Source organism: Dipodomys merriami, unplaced genomic scaffold, assembly GCF_024711535.1.
Source record: "Dipodomys merriami isolate MVZ:Mamm:240054 unplaced genomic scaffold, mDipMer1.0.p SCAF_13, whole genome shotgun sequence".
In the NCBI taxonomy this organism is placed as follows: domain Eukaryota; kingdom Metazoa; phylum Chordata; class Mammalia; order Rodentia; family Heteromyidae; genus Dipodomys; species Dipodomys merriami.
The window spans coordinates 23,423,286-23,446,398 of record NW_027202604.1 but is presented as its reverse complement, the minus strand read 5'-3'; the positions used below and the strand labels follow the sequence as shown (position 1 = coordinate 23,446,398).

The following is a 23,113-nucleotide window of genomic DNA, read 5'->3' as shown; positions in this document are numbered from 1 at the left end:
TTACACGTATTTGCCTTTGCCATATTTCCTAAATCCAGGTTGCAGATAGCATGAAGTTGCATCCTTGAAATTACAAGCCTTGCTTCTTCAACAGTGATGCTTTCTTCCAGGCCATACTTCAATATTCAGTCATCAGAGTTCCAGTCCGTACTCTACATATTCTCTCCTTCATGCTGAGTCAGACCTGTCTCCATTGTGCTGCTTCAGTTAAATTCAGGAGCCAGTCTGGCTTGTACACTGCTTAAAGGAAACCGTTTCCTGAGCACTTACTTTGAGCTAGGTTGTGTGGTAACATTTGGTCTCACTCAGCTTCACACAGCCCTTTGGAACAAGTACTCCTGTTCACTCCTCCCTGATCCACAAGCAGTGTGAGGTTCCGGGACTTCCTAAAGACATCCTGGATCGGAACTAATCGAATCTGTTTTGAGACCCAGTGCTTTTAGCTGCCTACTGTTAAGAGAGCCCTGCTCTGTTAGGGACATTTATCTTGTCACCAAATTCCCACAATATGAGCTATGCTTTCTCAAGAATCTTGAAATGATTTCAAAAACCTTTGCAAACATAGGAGCTTGACTATAGAAAGAATGTGTGGCTTTCTTTCCTTTTTTTTTTTTTTTTAAGATTCTATGAGCGTTCTCTTTGAGTCCCTCACTGATGTACAATATAGAGGGTCCCTCCTCTATCCTGGAATAGGGGTCTCACATCTGCCATTCATTGATGGAATGAGTTCTGAGCCTCAGTTTATTCTTCTGTAACTTGGCACTGGCAGCAGAGTCAAGTCATGGGGTTGGAATGAGAATTCCAATGTTATCACTTAGCACTGCAATATGCAGATGCTCCATAAATATTCATTGCCCTCTCTGGAGTCTAGCGGGTCCAGTTAGATACAGATGCAGCATATTTTAAAGAAATTACAGTGTGCTTTGCAGGCCCAGGTAACCACGTGTCTTCAGGCCCCATTCAGGGATCTGAGCATGCACACCTGACTTCAGCTTTTGGTGGAATCACAGCTCACATCAGCTATATTACTTTACCAATAGGGGAACTTTATCTTTTTGCTTCCTCTGTATAAATCTTTTATTTATTTACTTGCTGAACAGATGTTTTTCTACTACCTTATTTTCACTAGAACAAATGTAGGCAGCAGAAAAGCTGTAAATAATGAATAATTAGAAATGATGTAATTTAAACTTAAACTTGCTCTCTTTCCTCCTCTTGGCTCCCCCCAATTCTTAATTTGGGTTTCTTCTTGCTGTGGAATGAAATTTGTTATAAAAGATTCACCAGAAGAAAATGAATAGAGAAGGTAGACAGGAAATAAGCAGAATTCCTAATGTGCTAACAAAATGTTTAGTTGCTTGACCATGTGAGGTGTTAAATATAGTGCTTTCTTAAGCTTTTTCTGCATGTCAATCTCCCTAGTGCTACTTTAAGAGTACAAACTTGACTCAGAACACTTTTCTGCCCTTCCTTCCTTCCCTTCCTCCCACCTCCTCCCTCCCTCCCTCCCTTCCTGCCTCCCTCCCTTCCTTCCTTCCTTCCTTCCTTCCTTCCTTCCTTCCTTCCTTCCTTCCTTCCTTCCTTCCTTTTTCTTTTCTTTTTCTTGTTTTTCTTTCTTTCTTTTTTTGTTGCCTATACTAGAGCTTGAACTCAGGGCCTAGGCACTGTCCTTTACCTTTTTCAAAGTCATACTCTACCATTTGAACCTGGTTTTTTGTTTTGGTGGTTAATAAGAGCCTAGTGGACTTGTCTATCTGGGCTGGCTTTGAATTGTGATCCTCATATCTCAGCCTCCTAACTAGCTAGGATTATAAGCATGAGCCACCAATGCCTGGTTATGGTTTTTTAGTTTTAGACATTTTCCAGAAACATGCCTGAAAGAAGAGCCTTTGTGCTGTGGTACCATTTGCCTAGAGTAGAGTGTTAGGAGCAACCACCTGCCCAGTCATAGAGTTACTTGAAGTTTTTGAGAGACAGAGGACCATTGGGAGAAATAGAAAAATAGGTTCAATTTTATCTCCTAGCCCTTCTTTTTCTGTTCACATAGATTTGATGTGGCTTAGAAAGCACTGACTCATGAACTTGACGTTGTGGTAGGATCACCTAATTTGCATTTCATGTAAGTTTGCTGCTGTGGATGTCAAGGCATCAGCCTCTGAGAACAGCTGGCCTTTAATTTTTAAAAATTTTTTTATTGTGGGCTGGGAAGGTGGCTCAGTGGTAGAGCGCTTGCCTCGCATGCATGAGGCCCTGGGTTTGATTCCTCAGCACCACATAAGCAGGAAAAAAAAAGCCGGAAGTGACACTGTGGCTCAAGTGGTGGAGCACTAGCCTTGAGCTGAAGAGCTGAGGGACAGCACCCAGGCCCAGAGTTCAGGCTCCACGACCAGACTCAAAAAAAAAAAATTATTGTAAAGGTGATGTACAGAGGGGTTACAGTTACATAAACAAAGTAATGAATACATTTCTTTTCAAACAGTGTTACCCCTTCCCTCAAGTTTCTCCCCTTCCCCTTTCCCCATTCCCCTCAGTTTGTTAACGTTCATTTCCAACATAGGGTCTAGCGAGGATTGCTGTTGCATTGGTTCACCCTTTGTTCCACCATTTCTGTGATTTCCCCTGCCCTTCTCCAAATCATATAAACTTATATACAAGGCAAAGGGTACCATAATCAGAAATAGGAATAAACCAGAGGAGAAAAAAACAAAAGACAAAAGAAATATCTGCAGACAGTACACTAAAAAAAGAAAAAAACAGCCTCGATAAAACCTCTTGTTTCCATATCGTGGAGATAATTTGAATTAGCATCAGTTTATGTGGCCATATGTACATAGCTATTGGGCTAATGTGAACCTCTGCTAAGACCATCCCCTATGACCTAGCAATCCCACTCCTGGGCCTTCACCCAAATGATTACAAATAAGTCCATACTAAAGCTACTAGCACAACTATGTTCATTGCAGCATATTTACCATAGCTAAGATATGAAATCAACCCAGATGCCCCTTAGATGAATGGATCAAGAAAATATGGTATATATATACAATGGAATTCTATGCTTCAATCAGAAAGAATAATACTGCCCCATTTGTAAGGAAATGGAAAGATTTGGAAAAAATCATATTAAGTGAAGTAAGCCAGGCCCAAAGAAACATAGGATCCATGGTTTCCTTCATTTGTAATAATTAGTATATGCCTAGAAGAGTCCTAGCAATGATTCACAATAACCACATAGCTATGAACAGCTGGCTTTAGACAGATTTGAAAGGCAATGAATGCTCTCTATTGCCATCATACCTGAATTGCTACCAGTTTTACCCAAATGATTACTTAGGTAGAATTGCTCACCCCAAGATAGCAAATAATGGCACGTGGCCACAGCCTTGCCCATATTTTGTAAGTACTGTTTTATTGAAAGGCATTGTAATTTCCACATTCACCAGGCTGGCCTTCATGCTACCAAGGCAGAGGCAAATAGTCAGAGGTTTGTATGTGCTGTCAAGGCTGGAATGTACAAACTGACTTTACCCTCTGTAGAACTGTTGTTTTGACATCAGATCTGGGCTGATGCTTTAACATTATTTGGGAGAAAGGAAATTGGTAGTACTTTTAAAGAGGATAGATGCACAGCACAGTCCAGATTTGTATGTGTTTTAGTTACTCAGTATTAGGGTTTTTGTTCTGTTTTGTTTAGGTTAAATACACATGATAATGGAAGTCATTCATTATTTCTCAATGGGTCATTCTCCAAATTAATGTTTCTCTTGGAAACAGTAGTTTCTCAAAATTCAAAGAAGCCTCTCTTATACATTGCTAACATCTTGTGTGGATTACCTGTAGAAAATTTAAAAGTTCCATTATTAAAAATGCTGTCTCATTTCAACACTGTCATCACCACATGAAGTGCTGTGCAATTTTTTTCTTCTGTACTTTGGTTAGAAACTGGTAAAAATCTTCCTGGAATGTAATGTGTCACTTTGTATTTAAAACCTTTAAAAGACTGTTTCTATTCACCAGCCTAGTAATTGCACTTCTAGGGTATTTTCACAAAAATTGATGTTCAAGGTTTCTCATTATAGTATTATTTAAAATAGCTTTTTTAAAAGGTAAGACATGGAAATGTCTTTTAACATGAAACTGATAATGATGTAATGAATCTTTTGGTGAAAATTGAGTATGATGTGATAGACAAGCTAATGCATGTTTGAGGCATTTACATAAAGAAGAGTAAACATTTGAGGGTGTTGTGTTTTTTTTTTTGTCTACTCCCAGCATTGTAAGGAAAGAATAAGAAATACAGAAATAAGAAGAGGATCTTGTTAGTGGAATATACATGCTTACTGATAGCTAATAGTTTTTGATGAATTGGTAAAAATAAGTTACAGCTCTGAATACTATAATTTTGCAATGCAACATTATAAATGCTTACATCTTATTAGAACCTGTAGATATGAACCACATGTGACCTTTCATGTGGCATTTAACAGCTTTGCAAAGAAACTGTATTCCCTGGAACCTGTGGCCACCAACTAAGCCCAGACTTCTGTTTCCCTACTTTGCATTAGGCACATTCATCTATCATAGTAGCAAACCTTATCAACTCCAGCTTTAGATTATGGTCCCTCCTCACCTTCTGCCTTTCCTCCTGGCTACTTTCTTAGTATAAGTCCCTTCACTCCCCTCCTGGCCCACTCAGTACTGGGTTTGAACTCAGGCTTAGATGGGCTTAGCCATTCTGAATGAAGTTAAAGGCTTCATTTCTTCACTCACCCAAAGTCATGCCCTTGTTTGAACTTGATGCTTTCTCTAGCATGACAGCCTCTTTGCATCCTTTCCCATAAGCTCTTCTCTGTGCCTGGAATGCTCTTACTCCTATAGCTGATGGCCTTCTTTTTTCCTCTTAACTCCCCATCTAACCAGTTGTTCCCACCCATTAGACAGGACATTCCTGTCTACTCTCCCCTAAACAGGCCTGTGCTCTGTATTGGAGTTTCAGAGCTCACGGAATATTTGCCTATAAACAATAATGTTTGTTGACTGAATGGATCTGCTCAGTTGTGTAAGAGCATTTGAGTCTGTTGTATTTCATAGCTGTCATGTGTATGGCTGTGGTTTTATGATGTTAGTATCAATACATAGGTACATATACACAGAAAAAATTAACAAATTAATATTTACTGCAAATGAGGCTACAAGTGATTTTACTTTCCTGTGCATATGTATTTTTTTCTCCAAATCTTTTCCTGAAAGATGGTCTTACTATGTAGCACATGGCATCTTAAAATTCAGAATCATCTTGTATCATCTTTCTGAGTGTCTGGGTTGTAGCTGTACACCACCACACCTGGAGCACTTTTACAACCTTGCAATTAATTTTTGTTACTTTGTTATTGTGGGGGAAATATACACACATAAAATTGATCATTTTAGCATCTTTTTTTCTTTTTCTGTTTTTTTTTTTTTTTTTTTTTTTTGTCAGTAGTGGGGCTTGAACTCTGGGCCTGGGCACTGTCCCTCAGCTCTTCAGCTTACGGCTAGCACTCTACCACTTGAGCCATAGTGCCACTTCTGTTTTCTGGTGGTTTATTGATGAGTCTCATGCTTTTCCTGCCTGGGCTGGCTTTGAACCGCGATCCTCAGATCTCAGCCTTCTGAGTAGCTAGGATTACAGACATGAGCCACCAGCGCCTCGCTCTATCATCTTTAAGTGCACAGATCTTTGGCATAAAGTATGTTCATATTGCTGAACAACTATCCTCACCATTTGCTTCTAGAATTTGGTCATTATCCCAAATTTAAACTCTGTCCCTGTTACAAGATAACACCCAAGTAACTCATATTACCTTTAATTATTACTATTATTTGTTGGTTCAGTGCTTGAACACTGGGCATCATACTTGCTTGGCTTGCCCCCTTGCTGGCACTCTACCATTTGAGCCATATTTTCAGCCTGGATTTTTACTGCTTTTGTTTTTATTTTATTTTTTTTTTACATTACAGTTTTTTAATTAATAAGTTTTTTTATTGTAAAAATACTGTACAGAGGGGTTATAATGACATGAGCAAGATAATGAGTACATTTCTTGTCAAGCATTGTTGCCTCCTCCTTTGTTTCCCCTTACCATCCCTGCCCTCCCATCTCCCCCTCCATCTTCCCTCCCTGCCCCGCCCACCAAAGTTGTAAAACTCATTTTGTAAAGCTTGTTTTTCGACATAACGACTTGTACATCTCATTGTTGCAATGGGTCCATCTGTATCCCTATTTAAACAATTTGTTTTTTCCCTTCCCCTCCCAAATTATATCAACATCAAATACAGTGAAAACAGGAGTTATACTGTGGGGGATGGACATACAAAGCAACAAAAAAATTCATCTTATAAATATGTTAGAAACAATAGCAAGAAAGAAAAACCATTTGAGTCCTTATCTTGGGGTTCATTTCACCTAACAGCTATTTTAGAAGTGGAGTCTCATGGATTTCCTGCCTAGACTGGCTTTCTACTCTGATCCTCCCAGATCTTAGCCTTTTGAGTAGCTGGGATTACAGGTTTGAGACACTGTTAGCTGACTTCTATTACCATTATAGTGAGAAAAAAATGTTAGCAAAACTGTATTAGAGCAAACATCTTTTGGACAACATTAACTTAATGGATTTGATATTGTAAATTGTAATGATTATTAAACAAGTTAATTTGGTTTCACTCAGTAATTTTGTGCTTTACTAGCCTGTCCCTGTAAACCTGAAATGCTGAACTAACCCCTGTGTTTTGCTGTCATGGTTTCACTGCAGAAAAAGCCGTTTGAGTTGTCTTAATAGTAGACTTTTCCTACAGCTGTTGATGATTCCCAGAAGAAGCTGTGTGTTACAGCAGAGCCACCTGGGCATGCAATAAGTTAGATATCTTTATACAACTCTTCCTCAGTGTTTAAGATTCTAAATGTATTAAAGGTCCAGCTGTGATGGAATACTGCTCTTTGGCCTTCTAGGTGTGCATGTGATAGTATACCTGGGACACAGGTGGGAAGTTATGTCTTGTCCACTTACCATAGAGGAGAAATCTAAGACTCAACAGTGTACTCTCCCCCCTACTGCCTTCTCTGAAAACTTGGTTTCTTGATCAAACTGGGGCCCAAAATCAGGGCCTCACAACTCACGTGGGTTTCTTGCACTTGGCTGACCTTTCACTAGAGCAATATCTCCAGTTCTGCTTCTTGCTTATTAAGTGATAGAGTCTCATGCACTTTTCTGTCCAGGCTGGCTTTGAACTACAGTCTTTCAGATCTCAACCTCCTCCTACGTACTTAGAATTATAGGAGCAAGTTGCCAGTGCCTAGCTTACCCTTGTTTGAAAAGGCATTGTAGCCATAGTTATGGTAGCAGTGTTTGCTACCTTAATTTTCAAGGAAAAAAAATAAATTTCAACAAAAAAGAAATAAATGAAATATTATGCAGCATTTAATGTAAAAACTGTCAGTCAAACACGGTCAAATTTCTGTAAACTTGCCAGATGCCTAGTGGCTCATACCTGTAATCCTATCTTCTCAGGTGGCTGAGATCTGAGGATCATGGTTCAAAGCCAGCCCAGGCAGGAAAGTCCCTGAGGTTCTTATCTCCAATAAAATTTTATCTCCAATAAAAACCTCCAGAAAACTGGAAGTAGCTCAAGTGATAAAGCCGACGAGCTGAAGGATAGTGCCCAGGTGTAGAGTTCAAGCCCCATGACAGACAAATAAATAAACAAATAGAAATTAAAAATAAATGAAAAAAACTAAAAATTAAAAAATTCTGTAAACTAGTATGAATTTTAAAACAAAGTTGTATTTATTGTTGGAAAGTTAAATATAGGGAAGATAGAGAAATATATCTTATTATGGCAATTCTTGATAGAGTTTCAAGTCCCATTTCCTCCACTTTAATGACAGCAATCCCTGGATCTTTTTTTTTTTTTTTTTTTTTTTTTTTTTTCTTTTGCAATTCTGGAGCTTGAACACTGGGCCTGGGTGCTGTCCCTGGGCTCCTTTTGCTAAAGGCTAGCACTGTACTATTTGAACCACTGTACCACTTTGTGATTAATTGGAGATAAGAGTCTCATGGACTTCCCTGCTCAGGCTGGCTTCAAACTGAGATCCTCAGAACTCAGCCTCCTAAGTAGCTAGGATTACAGGCTGAGCCACCAGTGCACACATGGCAACCCTATATCTTTTTCTTGGGAAAAGGTTGCATGTGTTCCTGATCCAGGGTCTTTATTTTGTCATTTATAGAGCAAATCTTGAATTTCAAAGGACTTGAGCATGTGACAAAGTCTGTCTTGCAATTTATTATCTCATTGGCTCACTGCCCTTGGCAATTAAGAGAAGATTTATAGACATGTCCACTGAACAATTGGCAATTAATTTGAGATTGGATGCCCAAAATACAATATTACTAATGGAATGAGAAGGTTGAAGCTTTGTGCATCCATCCAAATGTCATGGGCCACAGAGTGAATGTTAATTGGTAGCATGGTTAACCCTTCCCTTGTGTACCTCAAGGGAGGGGGGGATGTTGAGTTGGACCATCATAAACCCTCACAACTTGGCTAGTTGGGAAATAAACTCTGGTGTAAGCTATAAGGGTCCAGCCTGCAACTCCCTGGTTTATCTTGATGAGTACCCTACAGAATCTGTAAATATGTATGAATCTATATTATATGTAGAAAAAGAGGTAATGTGTCCTGAGTCTTCTTGGAATTTTTGCTTTGGATTTGAGCAATACATTTGTGTATCTCAGACTTGGTTGCTATGGGTGCTCAGATGGAACTGCCAGTGAGCTTTTAATATTAGGAACTGTTGCCATTAGCTGAGCATCCGTACCTCATGCCTGTGTTCCTAGCTCCTCAGGAGGTAGAGACCTGGAGAATCACAGTTGGAAGTCAACCTGGGCAGAAAAGTCCATGAGATTTCATCTCCAAGTAACAAAAAGCTGGGATGGAGACTTGGTTTGAGTGGTAGAGTACAAGCTATGAGCAAGCAAGCAAACTGAGGAAGAATACAAGGCCATGAGTAGAAGCACAATAGTGACATAAATTAAACAGATAGATAGATAGATAGATAGATAGATAGATAGATAGATAGATAGATAGATAGATAGATAGATAGATAGATAGATAATGGTTGTGTTCTAAGAGGACTAGAAGACTGCAGTTGGTAGGCAATGGGAGTTTTGCTAGTAAACACTGTCATCTTTTCAAATTCTGGAGTGCCTTATACCTTGAGCTAGAATTATATATAATTATATATAGAAAATCATATAATTATATTTAAATGTGACTATTAGATACCAGATTGGTTAGATTGTTTCCTGAAGTTCAGCTGCAGGTAACATAAATCCATACCACTTTAACACAAGTAGACTTTTATTCATTTCTAGGAACACCAAAAATCTCCCTAAACTTGTGTTTTGTTTCTGGCTCTTTCTATGTCAGCAGGGTAGGTTTTATGGTTATGTGTGCTTTTTACAATATAACCTCAGTTCATTTTTGCACTGACTTTAGTTCTTTGACCTCACCTCTACACTTGCCCACTTGACATTTGGACAATTACATCTCCGTCTGTCTGTAAGTGCTTTCTCATTGCTAGCCATGCTCTACATGTGTCATTCTCCTTTCTCCTCACCTCAGTCATGTGATAGAGTTCTATTATGTCATGATTTATTTTTACAAATGAGGCAAGTGCATTTGAAGCCTTGGGCCGAGGCTCACCAGATTTAAAAACACAGAGCTAAGATTCATGTCTAAGCCTGTCCAGTGGCTCAGATTTGTTCTCTTCCTTCAGGTGCACTCCTTTGTGGAAATTGAGAACTGAAGATCTAGAACCATGCCTAACCCTAGGAGCCACTCAATCCTTATGTGTATTTTAAACTTCTGAAACCAACTTTCTTGCAGTACAGTGCACATATAACAATGCATTTGTTGAATGTATATTGTTCTGTAAGTTCTGACAAACCACATTACACCTCTGCAGACAGGAAAGGCTATATTGAACAGTTCCTCAAAGGATTCCCTTCTGTGCCCTCAAGCTCTCCCCCCCCCCATCCCCCGCCTTTCTTTTGGCAGTACCGCAAATGATTCTAAAACTGATCCTCTTACTTTTGCCTCTGCTGAGATTATAGGTATTGCTGACCGGCATATTTTCTGAGTCAGAGTATTAGTAAGTTTTGCCAGGGCTGGTCTTTCAAAACTCAACCCTCTCATCTCTTCTTTCCACATACTTGGGATTACAGGTGTGACCTACTCAGCCATGCCCTGTCTTCTTCCCTTTGAAAAACTCCCAATTATGTAAATTATTTTTGACATCAGTAGAGTTTGAACTCAGGGCCTCATGCTTACTAGACCTTACCATCCCTTTCCTGATTTACTCTTTTTACCTAGGGGGGAGTTACCATCTAATGACATGAGGTTTGTGGTTCCTACTATTAGGGTGAGAGCTACATTGTTTCTCTAAGGATAAAAATACTCCATAATGGTTTATGTTGTCTAAAAACAAAAGCACAATCTTAGTCTCATTCCTTTTTGCTATCATTGAAGCCTCTTTCTCCATTAGGAGTGAATGCTACCTGGGTTGGTCCATAAGCCTTCTATTGATCCTGTAGACTGTAATTTGTGATTATAGTTTTTGAAAACAAAAATCTCTTTTCTAAGACACATTTTTTGGTAACAAGGTAGTATTCTTTAAGCTTTTCTTTTGTTCTGTTAAATACTGAGGATTTCAAAAGAATAAGCACATAGACCTACTTAGACAACTGGAGCTAAAGCTACAACAATAAATAATTTAAAAAAACACTAGGTACTTAGTGCTTGAAAGGCAGTGGAAAACAAGGAGATGGATATATCAACATTAACTATGAAGTAGAGATTGCAGTCATCTTTACCTCCTGGGCCTAAGTTTTTCTCCCTAAAGGGAATAGCTGTCCAAGTTTTCTCATAATTGCTTCTAATACATGTTCTTCCTTCTTTCCTTTCTTTCCCTGTTTTCTTTCTCCTTTCTCGAGAGCATCATGTGTGCTCAACCTATGCTCTTATTACTGAGATGCCTCTCAAGACCTTTTCTAAATCTTTTACATACAACCATGCGCATGTGCACGCACGCACGCACACACACACACACACACACACACACACACACACACACACACACAAGGACACACCACAAGCACCATATGATCTTGTTCCTATGTGGAATCTACAAAAATAGATCTCATGGTAGTTGAGAGAAAAAAATGTGGTTATCACAGGCTGGGGTGGCAGGCTGGAAAGGGGGTGGAAAGTAGTTAGCCAAGAGCAAGAAAACTCATGGTGCTGACTAGAGATAATAATGTACTGTACATCTTGAAAAGCTAGAAGACAGGATTTTCAATGTTGTTCCCATAACCAGATTATAAATGGTTGAGGAGATAAACATATTTAACCTGACTTAAACATTGTACAGTGTATACATGAATCTAAACATCGTATGGTGACCCATAATAGAATTAATGCATGCAGTTTTCATACATTTCAGTTTATTTTTTCTTGGACAGCACTGGGGCTTGAACTCAGGGCCTCATGCTTGCTAAGGAGGCTCTCTACTTCTTGAGCCATGCTTCCAGCCCCCTTTCCCACTTTGATGTAGAGTCTTGCTACAGTCCTTCTTCTTGGACTTCCTTATGTTGCTGAGAATGACAGGTGTGTAGCACCATGCCAATGTCTGCCATGCCCATGGGGCATGCCATGGTTAGGATAGAGACTCTTGAACTCTTAATTCCTGGCCTGGTCTCAAGCCACATGCAATCCTCTGATCTTTACCTTCAAGTAACTAGTACTATAGACTTGAATCCACCGAGCCAGGCTTATACCTATGGAAAATGAGGGAGGAATCAGACATAGTAAACTCTTCCACATATTTCCTTCCTCCACTAATAAAATCATTCAGAAGTTAGAGCTTTGAATATCAGAATGATTCTTTAGTGGAGGACTGAGCTCTACTGAACTAGTCTTTTCGGGTTGCTTATAAGTCAGTCTCTCTCTCTCTCTCTCTCTGTCTCTCTTTGTCTCTCTCAAGTTTATTTGCTTTTAGAAAAAATCTGTAGTAAACTGCTGGAGATCTGAGCAAAATTTTACTAATACAGTTGTAGGTGGGGGTGGGAACATGGTTTTATGCTGTGCCATTTGCATATTTATTACATCGTTTGTGGGCCATACAAAATGACCAGTACAGGCAGGTGGTTATAGGTACCCCAGGAGCACGTGTCGGTACCAAATATTGTCAGGGCATTAAATGGCCTGCACGTTGGATGTTCTCTGCCTTTTAGGAAAGCTCTCACAAATTCTGTGAGTTGACAGTTACTGCTGGACTGGCATCCATGAGATTTCCATCTTTTCTCTCACTAATAGTGTCTGTAATGTCTGGAGTACCCAGACATTAATCTAGGCAATAGTCTAGATTAAGTTATTGTGTGAGCCAAGGCCTACAGCACTGCTTTGGTGCTGATGTATTTTATTCCTTTCTTGCTTGTTTTTTCCCTCCAGAGGGAAACCAAAGCCCATCCTCCTAGTGACAGAGGGGTTGGACCAGAATTGTTGCACGTGGCTTTCTTGCACATGGTTCTCAGACTACTCCTTGGGGAAGCCCTGTTGACCTGTTCTCTGTTATGTCTTTCCCACAGGAGGGAAGCTCACCAAGGACCTGCGCCACTTCCTCAACCAGCGCTTCCAGAAGGGGTCCCCAGATCATGAGCTCCAACAGACCATAAGGGATAACCTTTACCGCCATGCTGTGCCTTGTAAGTAGCTAGTCTTTTACATTACATGGAGGGGAGTAAAAGAGCTCAGCAGCTGGTTGTGGAACACTTCATGATGTTATAAGGCAGGTAATCATCATGTACAAGGGGACAAACAGCATAGTGTCTTGGTACACTTGAATTTCACTTCAATTCTGCTACTTACTGGATTACAAGATGAGCAGATTATCTCTCCTTTGTAACATTGACTTTTCACATGAGTGGGAAAGTAGCAATAGCAGTTTCATCAGAGTGTTGTGAGGGGTACATGAGATAGACACTAGGAGTTGGAAAGCATTGTCATGGTGTAAGTGTTCAGAGATGTTCACAAACCCAGGTGCTGGGCTGCAGGTTCTCAGAACGGCCTATATGGAAATCACTGTGTCCCCAGCAGCTCTCGCGCAGGACACTGTGTCCTCGGTACCATGCTTCTCCTCCCTTTAACTAAATTAACAAATTCACAAGTCAAAATAATTTAAAGAAATGGTTTCCACAAACGAATCCCCCCCCCCCAATACTCATTAGATAAATCACAAGATGTAAAGCAAGATACAAAGCCAAAGATCTCCAAAACCAAAGTTTCTGGTGAAGGGCTGGCAGGCAGGCAGCTGTGTGTCTGTCTATGTCTAAGGATGGATAGGTACATTGACAGCTTGTTGGTAGTACAATAGTCCTACACTCTGCCACACTTGTTCCTAATTATAAGATTTGACTCTGGAGAGACATGGAGGTGGTTCAGTTTTATTCACAATACAGAGGAAAGGTTGAGTCTGATTTTCGTACTTACAGTTTTCCTCTTCTCTGTTTTACTTTGTCCCTCAAAATTTGGAAGTTTTTTTTTTTGGTTGGTTTAGAAACACACTTTTTAAATCCACCCAAAAAATATTTTAATGCTTATCTCTGTGATTTGTTTTCTGTAAATTGTTTTCCTTAAAAGTTCTTTTTAAAGTGATGTACTAGAGTGCTATTGCCCAATAAGACTGTAAAATAACAAATGGGACTAATCTAAGGCATTGCATAGACTTGCAAAGACTTGGAGGGTAAGCCTAGAGTACGATGTGGGGGCTTAGCTTCTGGATAGCCCTCTGTCCTCCCCTGTACTCATTATTAAACTAAGGCTCTGAATGGAAAGGAGGGATACTGAAGGGGACTTGGGACAAGGCTCTAGTGTGGCTTCTTTTCACAGAGTGGCAGAGCTGCAGCTGACAGTGTGTGATTAATGCTGACCTGGGTCTATAGCCCTCACTTCTTTCTTCCCACATTGGTGTCAAAAACTCTAATTCCATGAATATCTGCATCATAGCTCTGCATAATTTAGATCAATAATAAGTCCTGGTCCTAATCATGAGTGGAGTAGGGACTACCATTCCATTTTGATGAGGAAGAAGCTATACAGAACCAGTCTTGGGCTCTGAGAGTCTAGCATTGCCCTGCCCTTACTTCCTGCCTATCATATTTCACTCATGCAGTCCCTCTGAAGGTGGGGATCTTTATCACCCATTTTACAGATGAAACAACAGTCTCAGGGAAATGAAGTAGCAGATCTGGTCTGTTCCCACATCCCTCCCATGGCTGCTTTCTGAGGCTGTCATCTGTGCCACAGGTTGGATGTAATTGTGCAGAACTCCATGATTGCAGACTCATGATTGTTCCCTGGGTGATTTCCCCCCCCCCCCCCCCTTGCTTAGATTCCAATTTAAGAAATGAGGATGAAGCAAATGAACACACCATTTCTTGACGCATCTGTGGTGTTACTATGGTTACATTTTGGCAAGCTTTCCCATTTATTTTTTTTCCCCACTGATTTATTGGACCTGACTGTGAGCTGGATGGCTTGATTTGAAGTTTACCAAAATGACCTCCATCTTTTAAAAACAGTGGAGCAAATCATGTTTGCCTTTGCTTGTAGCCAATGCTTGGTATTGATATTTTCTGTTTTATGAAACCACTAAGTCAGGAATTTGGAAAGCAGAAATAGTTTCCCTACTGAAAGAATAGATAAGTAAGAATCCATTATGTATTTGCTTCATGAAGTAAGATGGAAATTGAGAGGAGGTCTGTTTCTGGAACTGGCATGCCTGTTAACACAGGTCGAGCAGGGTGACCTGGGGCTCTATTGTAGGTCTGGATCTCTTTGGTTATGTTTGTGTTTATGCTGATGTCACATGACCTCAAATCAAAGCTCACTACATGCATTGTGTTAATGCATGTCTAAGCCCAGTGTTGTAACTGGACCATAGGGAGCCAAGTTCATGCACTTAGTACTTGACAACCTTTTGCCAATGACGCTCAGACCTTTCAGGACTTTGAAAAGAGATGACCATTACTTGCTGATGATGGGGAGGGGGAGGGAGTATGGAAGGTAAGTCTGCCTTCCCTGTACTTTTAGGAAGCTTATGGGTTGTTAGAAAGAATAAAGTTCCTTTTCCATTCACAGATTGTTTCACTGTGGTCAGAATGTGATCTTGGTGGACCACACTATTTAGAGTTGAGTTTTACCCTTATACTTTGACTGAGACAATATAGGTGCTTGCCACCCTGTTTTTACAGAGGAGAAGATAAAGGAGCTATTAGGCTCCAGATTATACCACTTCTAAATGCCACATTGCTCACATCTTACCCATTATCTGTTGTTATTTTTTATTCTTTACCAGCTTTATGGTGGCATCTATTTAATAAGTTCATCCAGTGCTATTTTTGTTAGAATTAGTCTTCTCTACTTCCTTTTGAGTTTCCCCTGATTCAAGAACTTTTATTGTTTCCACAGTGTGCAAAAGGTCATTTTAGTAGAAATTTAATTATATTTACTGATGAAAAAATAAAAGGGGGGGCAGAAAAGGAAGGCGGGCACGGAATGGATCACTATTGGAGTGTGAAGTCTGAGGCCCCTGTGGCTTATGCAGGCTACATAACCCCTCAGAAGCCCACGGACTCCTCAAGAAAATAGAAACAATAGTACTAGCTGGAACACTGCTTCTTTGTGTACACGCGATAGCCCTGTGAGGTGGGTATCATTAGAGAAAACAGAGGTTCAGAGAGGTCAGTACTGTCCCTACAGCAGCACAGCAGGGTCCTGCTTAAATCTCTACCTCCCAATATTGGCTGTAATGAATAATACCTCAGAGTCATATAGGACTAAACCATTGGCAGTGGAAGCAAAAGAAGAAAAATATTTCTGACTGCTGAATTTATGGTTTTAGCTACAAATGATGGAGTATAATGTTTTGGGGAGTGACATAAGGTTCCTTACTTCATAATAAGTATTTATAACCAAATGTGGTGGTGCACATTTATAATTCCCATACTTAAGAGGCAGAGGAAGGAGCTACTCAAAGTTGAGACCAGCCTGCTCTCTATCATGTCTCAAAAAAACATAAACAAACAACTACATTTGTAATGTAATACAATTTAATAATGATTACTCACATTTAAAAAAACCCATTGTGTAGTTCTCTTAGGACATCTAAATTTACCTCTTCTTCTGTTGGTTCTCTTTTTATTTCTGAGGAAACCACCTTTGATTAAATGGATGTGAAATACCTATGAACATCCTCATGTCTATCATTCTTGAGAATCATCTGATTACTGTTTTCATCTCTCTCACCTCCAGTGCTATTCACGCTCCCAACCTCTCCATCTGTGCGTCAATCCCAGAACGTCTTTCTGGCTTCAGCTCTCCTCTGCCATTTTGCGAATGGCTATCTGGTACCTTCTAATTTCCTTACTTTCTTTTTGGGGGTTGGTTGTGGGCCTTGAACTCAGGGTCTGGCCACTGAGCTTTTTCGCTCAAGGCACGTGCTTTGAACCACAGCTCCACTTCTGGTTTTCTGGTGGTTAGTTTGAGATAAGAGTTTCACAGACTTTCCTGTCCCAGCTGGCTTTGAACCACGATCCTCAGATCTCAGCCTCCTGAGTCACCTCCTGTGTGAGCCATGAGTGCCTGGCTTTTCTACTTTCTATTTGACTGCTTCTCAGGCTTTTAAGGTTTAGCCTGAATGTCACTTCCGCCATATAGTAATCCCTGCCCTCCTCACAACTCCCAAAGTCAGCAGCCTTCGAGTGTGTCCCTGTCTGCAATGCACATGTCATACTAGAAGGAACTTTATGTGAGCCAGGTGTTCTGGCTCTCTCAGTGACTAGTGTGATCCTGTCTTGGTGCAGTAAGGATAAATGTTTGTTGAATGAGTGAACAAATGAAATAATGGGAAAAATACTTGATTTTTTTTGTTTTATTTGAGTTACATAGCACGTGTGTGTGTGTGTGTGTGTGTGTGTGTGTGTGTGTGTGTGTGTGTGTGTGTGTGTACTTGAACTCAGGCCCTAGATACTGACCCTTAGGCTGGCACACTATCACTTGAGCCACTGCTCCACTTCTAGATTTTTGGTGCTTAATTGGAGATAAGAGTCACATGAAAAAAAAAATTGAAGGAAATAATGAAAAGAAATAATCGACTCTTTGGGTTTGGATGAGTGGCATTGAGTAAAAGACACCATGTTCAAATCCTGGTCTTGAACCTAAAACAATGAAAGGAAAAAAGAGTCTCATGGATATTCATGTTCAGACTGGCTTTGAACTGCAATTCTCTGAGTTCATCCTCCTATTTAATATTACAGGCTTCAGCCATCAGCACTTAGTGGTTATGTAGCTTTTGAGAGCAACCAGAGTTGCTTTTGCATAGACTTTCAGAATAAAAGAGCAACTCAAAGGTTTGAGCCCCAAGCCACTCACAGATTATCAATGGGACTTCTGGATTACTTCCTGAGTAATCCAAGTCAGAGGAGATACCTCAAGGTTTCTGTGAGCCCGGAGCCCGAGTACCCACTCACAGATCATCATAATTATGGTCTCAGTATCACCACATCTCCTGTGATGATAGCCTTCCTGCTTCATGATTTCCTGCCCTGGTGGATGTGACAACATCAGAGATTGTTGCTTTGGAATGGCGTCCCTCCTCCAGGGAGAAAAATGGGTTACCTGACAGGGCTTGTCATTTGCTCTACTGCTGCTGTCAGAGCAAGATCCAGCTCATTCTGCAAAGCTGGCTGTCTGGAATGCTGAGCACTGTCCCTCCTTCCCTCCCGCTTTGGGGCTCTGCTCTAATAGGGGGTTCATGTTGCTCTTCAGACCAAGGTCATCCAAAAGAGGAAGAGATAAGGCCGGGTTGTTTCTTGGCTTAATACTCAATCAAGGCTCTCCTTGATACTGAAGCCATTGTAACCGGACTGAGAGGTATTGATCACTGACTTAGAGGAGTTTATGGATGTATTAAATGTGTTTGATCTATAAGACCATTTAAATTTGATGTGGCAAACGTAGGTGATCCTGGTCTTTATTGATGGAGGCACTGTATTCAAACTGTCAGCGTAGCCTCTGCTAACATTTGCCATGGTTTATTATTGTGAATGGGGCCATACATTACCTGTGGGGCTATTTGAGCCCATTTTCTCTTGAGCTAGCTGTTTCCAGTGCTGCATGTCTGAAGTCAGCTTGTTCTACTGTGGTCTTTAACAGTTAGAGCTAAACTCGACATTTTTATCAGCAAGACAACAGAATAAAGATCCTGATGATGGAAAGTAGTCATTTCCTGGAATGTGTTTTCTGTGTTAATGTTGGGTTTGACAGTAGTGGAACAGTTCTGGCTGTAATTCATAAGCTAGATATTTCCTCAAACACCCATAGGACTGACCAGATGAAGGGCCCTGGAAACTTTCATAGTATTGTTATGGTGGTGGCTGTTCTCTAACCAAAGGAAGTTTGACCCATCCCAATAATAATGGTTCTACAGTGTGAAGACGCACGAATAGTGCAGGCAAGGAGTTCTGTGCCAACTTAAAAAATTATGGGATTAGAAAGAAAATACATTTTGTTTAGATGTGATTTAAAGTCTGGGATCATGTAGCTCTACAGAAGTTTCGTCCACATGATACAGGATATCGGAAGGTGGTGAGGGACATTGTAAGGTTCTTTGTCGTTTGTTCATTGAAGCCAGCATCATGGAATCCGTATTTACTTCTTGCAAATAGAGGATTTTCACATCAGTGAGCTAGATGAAGGGCCATTCATCGCTGTTTCTAACAAGGATAATTCTTTCTTGCTGGGGCTCTGTCTGCCCCAGAGAAGCACAAACTCACCATGGGACCTTGCTGTGAGCTCTGGTGTGAAGATCTTCCCTAGGATGAATTGGTTTGTTGTTTCCTTTTGGTGTGATCTGGTACAATGCCTGTCATTAACAAAGATCTACTGTGTACCTTTTGTCAGTAATAAAAGTGACATAGTGCTTTTGAGAGTTGCATGCCATTGGTTATGAGGGATTTCTGATTCCAATCAGTAGTTCTGTTGATGCTCTACTGTCTGTCTTTCCTTCTCATTGCTTTTGCTCATCAGATGTATTTTATTAGTCTTTCCCCTTTGAGATGATCTAGATTTGATTTTCAGTTAAGTTTCAAGGTCTACTCTGATATTTGAAATTCTACCCGAGATAGGTAGCTGTCATCTATCACTGTACCAATGGAGTCTGAGCATCCTCTAGGTATCATTTTGTTAGCTCTGTGTGAGCAGACAGAACAGATGATGTAAATGGCAGGGGTTACTGGCGTTGCACAAGAGGGAGAAGAGATCTCAAAGATTAAGCAGCACCGAGGGCCAGTGCTTTATAATTTAAAATATTAGTAATAAAAAGAGTCACAAGGAGTGTTTGGTGGGTGTTGCCAGTGTGTCAGGAAATCTGGTAGTGATTCCACTTATGTTATTTCCTTTAGTCCTCTTAACAGTGTTTGGAAGTATGTGATTAGTCTGATATTCCAGTGAAGGAACTAAAGTCTAGTGAGGCCTCAGATCACTTAGGAAGTTATCTTTCTCACTCCACCTGCTAGGTCCCCAAGTCATTTATATCTTAAATGATTGCATTTTATGGCCATTTTGTCCTAGCAGATGGCTTCTTTTAGCAAAATGCCCTGAGTAACAGAAAATCACATCACCCTCAGGCTACTGCCCAGAGTTCTTTCAGGAGCTTAGTGCTGGTGCCTCAGACCTGTAATCCCAGCTACTAAGGAGGCTGAGGCCTAAGGATTGCAGTTCAAAGCCAGCCCACACAGGAAGTTCCAGAAGACTCATGTCTATTTAACCACCAAAAATTCAGAAGTGGTAGAGTACCAGCCCAGAGAGAAAAAGCTAAAGGGCAACATCTAGTCTTTAAGTTCAAGCCCCAGTATTAATGTGGTACGTGCCCCCCCCATGTGTGCACGCGCATGCACACACACACACACACACACAACAGAGGTCTAATCAGCATTCATTGACACACTCACTCACCACCTTTGTTTGTTACTTGGTTGACGTAGACATTTCAATCTGGAGCACCGGAGACAATAGCAACCTCTCCCACTGAAATGTTTTGTTGGTATGCTCAGGTGTCAAGTTTTCAGGCCTCTGCTTTTTCATTGTCATGATTGATGCTCAGGAGAAGTATATAATAAATACCCAACAACAAGCCTTACATCTCACAGAGTCCTTAGCTTACCTGCTCCTTGCCTATCCTTTTTCTGACAGGATATTCAAAGCCAGCATTCTTAGTCTTCTCAAGTTCCCCTTAGGCCTTTAGTTTTAGTTTTGTGTTGCTATCCTAGGAACACCACCGATGAGGTAATTTATAAAGAAAATAAATTCATTTCTCATGGTCTTGGAAGCTGGGAAGTACAGGGTCAAAGTTCTGCCTGATGCAGCCTTCATTGCTGGGTGAGCACTCTTCCATAATAAGACTTTTCTTGGGATGAAGAACCCATTCCTCGATAAAGCCATTAATCCAGTCCCAAACCCTATGACCTAATAGTGTTGGGAGCTCAGACTTCCAACCTATTGCTTGGGTAAGTTTCCAAAACACAGATTTTGAGGGGGATACACTCAAACCCTAGCTCCCTTATTCATAAGAAGTTTTTCATTATCTTTTCCTTACCTTTATTTTTTTCCAATAGCTAAGTGTTTTACCAATGGCTTTCTAACATTTGTTGAATAATGACTCAACACTAGATGCTAGGCAAGAATATAGTGAAATTAATAATTGGATGATTTAGGCAATAAACAGCATGCTTAAAACAGCACATTTTCTGCATAGTCTCAGCATCAGCTAATTCCCAATGTTCTTTTTCTTTGTATTTCTTATTATATGTTGTTAACCCTAATTGTCATTGTATACTTGCTGAGTGGATAGAGTCACAGGAGAGGAAAGATGGGGGGAAAAATTCCAAACATAAAAGCTCCTAACACTCATCTCAATTTATATGTATTTGTTAATAGATTCACATAAGCAAGGTTTGGTTTTTTATTTTGTGGTTCTCGAGTACAGAAATGGCTAAACTCTAGGAATTTAGTCTACTTAGAGTTGATGGTGATTTAAAATCTTCTTATGAAAACATGTTAGACTAGACACTAGACTAGTGATTTATGAGTTTGTCTCTTTTAACTGTCTTCTAACTCCAAGAGGCACAGGGTTACTATTCTGTTTTATGTGTTATAGGGATGGCAGTTGAACTGTGGAGAGAGCTTAGGTAAGGGACCTGTCCAACTTTTATAATGATATGACTCAAGTTCAAATCTGGTTCTAACTATCTCCAGATTCAAGCTCTTGGTTTATTATTTCTCTTCTCTGAATTCACCTTAAAGACCATTCTAAAAATTAATATACTGAATTTAAAAGAGTCATCTCTTAATAGCATATGGATTAGTCCTTTGCTGGGTGTAGGATTCTAATATATCTATGTGGCAGTCATGTTAATTTATTTAACTGCTTTTTAATTTTAGCTGACATTTGTCTTCAAGATTTGTTGCAATTATAATGCTATTTTAACAGCAGTTTATGAAGGTACATGCACATTTTCATACTTATCTTTACCATCTATTATTTATGGTAAAAGAAGATATTACCATGTTTCAGTTTGCTAAGAGTGATTTAAATCTAGAGAATACAGTGTAGTATAATTGTGAAGAATTCTCCTTTTATGAAAATACGTTCGGTCAAATTAAGTACAAATAAATTTTCTGACTTCTCTTTGCATCATATGCATTGATGCTGAGGTCTGGTAAGAAAGTGTTGGTGCTTGGGCTCCAGTTGGCTTGCACTAGCTGTGGTGTAAGATAAGCTGTTCAAAATCGTTGCCTTGATCATTGTCACTTTTTTTTATACATTGTCACTTGTTAGACTCATCCACAATATCACTGAAATAGACTTGTTAACTAATCAATGACAAAGTTGTATTTAAAATGAAACAATTACTAGAGGCTGTGGTTGTAGCTCTGTGGTAGAGCATACTTAGCATATACAGGGCTCTGGTTTTAGTCCCTAGCACCCTTCTGTCTGCTCCCCAACTTAACCAGTCATCCTTATTTTTAAGGAAATAACACACTAAAGTAGTTAGAAGTAGCTGGCCAGGCAAATGCAACTCATTCTCAAGTAGCTACAAGAGATGAGAATTGGCTAAAAGCATGTCACATGTCTGGAGAGGAAGAGAGAAGAAGAGAATTAAAAAGCAATAAGCAGCCAGGTGCCTTTGGCTTATGTCTGTCATCCCAGCTACTCAGGAGGCTAAAATCTGAGGATTGAGGTTGGAAGCCAGCCTGGGGAAGAAAAAGTCTGTGAGGCTCTTATCTCTAATTAACCAGCAATAGACCAGAAGTGGAAGTGTGGCTCAAGTGGTAGAGTGCCAGTGTTGAATGAAAAACTCAGGGACAGCACCCAGAACCTGGAGTTCTAATTCCAGAACAGGCACCAAAACAAAACAAAGCAACAAAAAATTGTAATTCACGGAATGCCAGCTTTACTCTTAGTATTTTAACTATAGTGTTTCATTTCCATATGAAGAAACAGGCTGGTAAGGTTGACTTGCCTACAGAAGTGAATTAAGATTGAAATGTACACAGTCAAATCAAGATACTAGAACTCCCATTAATAACCACATTTGCTTTGCTTTGAGCATGTATATGTAGCTACATATATTCCTACGTGAATATATTTAGCAAATAAGTTAGAAAAAATTATCTTAAGTAGGTTCTAAGAATCTGTTAATGGGATTCTAGATAAATATAAGTATATACTAAACAAAATAGTAACTAACATTGAGTGCTGGTTGTTCATAAATTTCAGTCTAATCTTTCAAGAAAATTGGAGAACAGAAAGGTTAAGTAACTTACACAAAATGCTATAGCTTATAAGGTGGTAGAGCTATACTGTGTTGTTCCACTTCATTCTTAATCAGTGCTTCATACTGTATTATGAAGAATTCTTTTTAAGAAAAAGAGTCACTAATTAAGTATATTCTTTACT

At 39.9% G+C, this 23,113-nt stretch overlaps 1 protein-coding gene across 17 annotated transcripts in view; it reads left to right on the top strand.

Annotated features, from left to right (window-relative positions):
• The window catches only part of Magi1 (membrane associated guanylate kinase, WW and PDZ domain containing 1), a 551,837-nt gene that overhangs the window by 310,163 nt on the left and 218,561 nt on the right, over positions 1-23,113 (top strand). For all 17 annotated transcript variants that reach the window (XM_070018902.1, XM_070018908.1, XM_070018909.1 and 14 more), the window contains exon 2: positions 12,684-12,800. In XM_070018902.1, the coding sequence (XP_069875003.1) occupies positions 12,684-12,800 (117 nt within the window). The remainder of the gene's footprint in view (positions 1-12,683; positions 12,801-23,113) is intronic.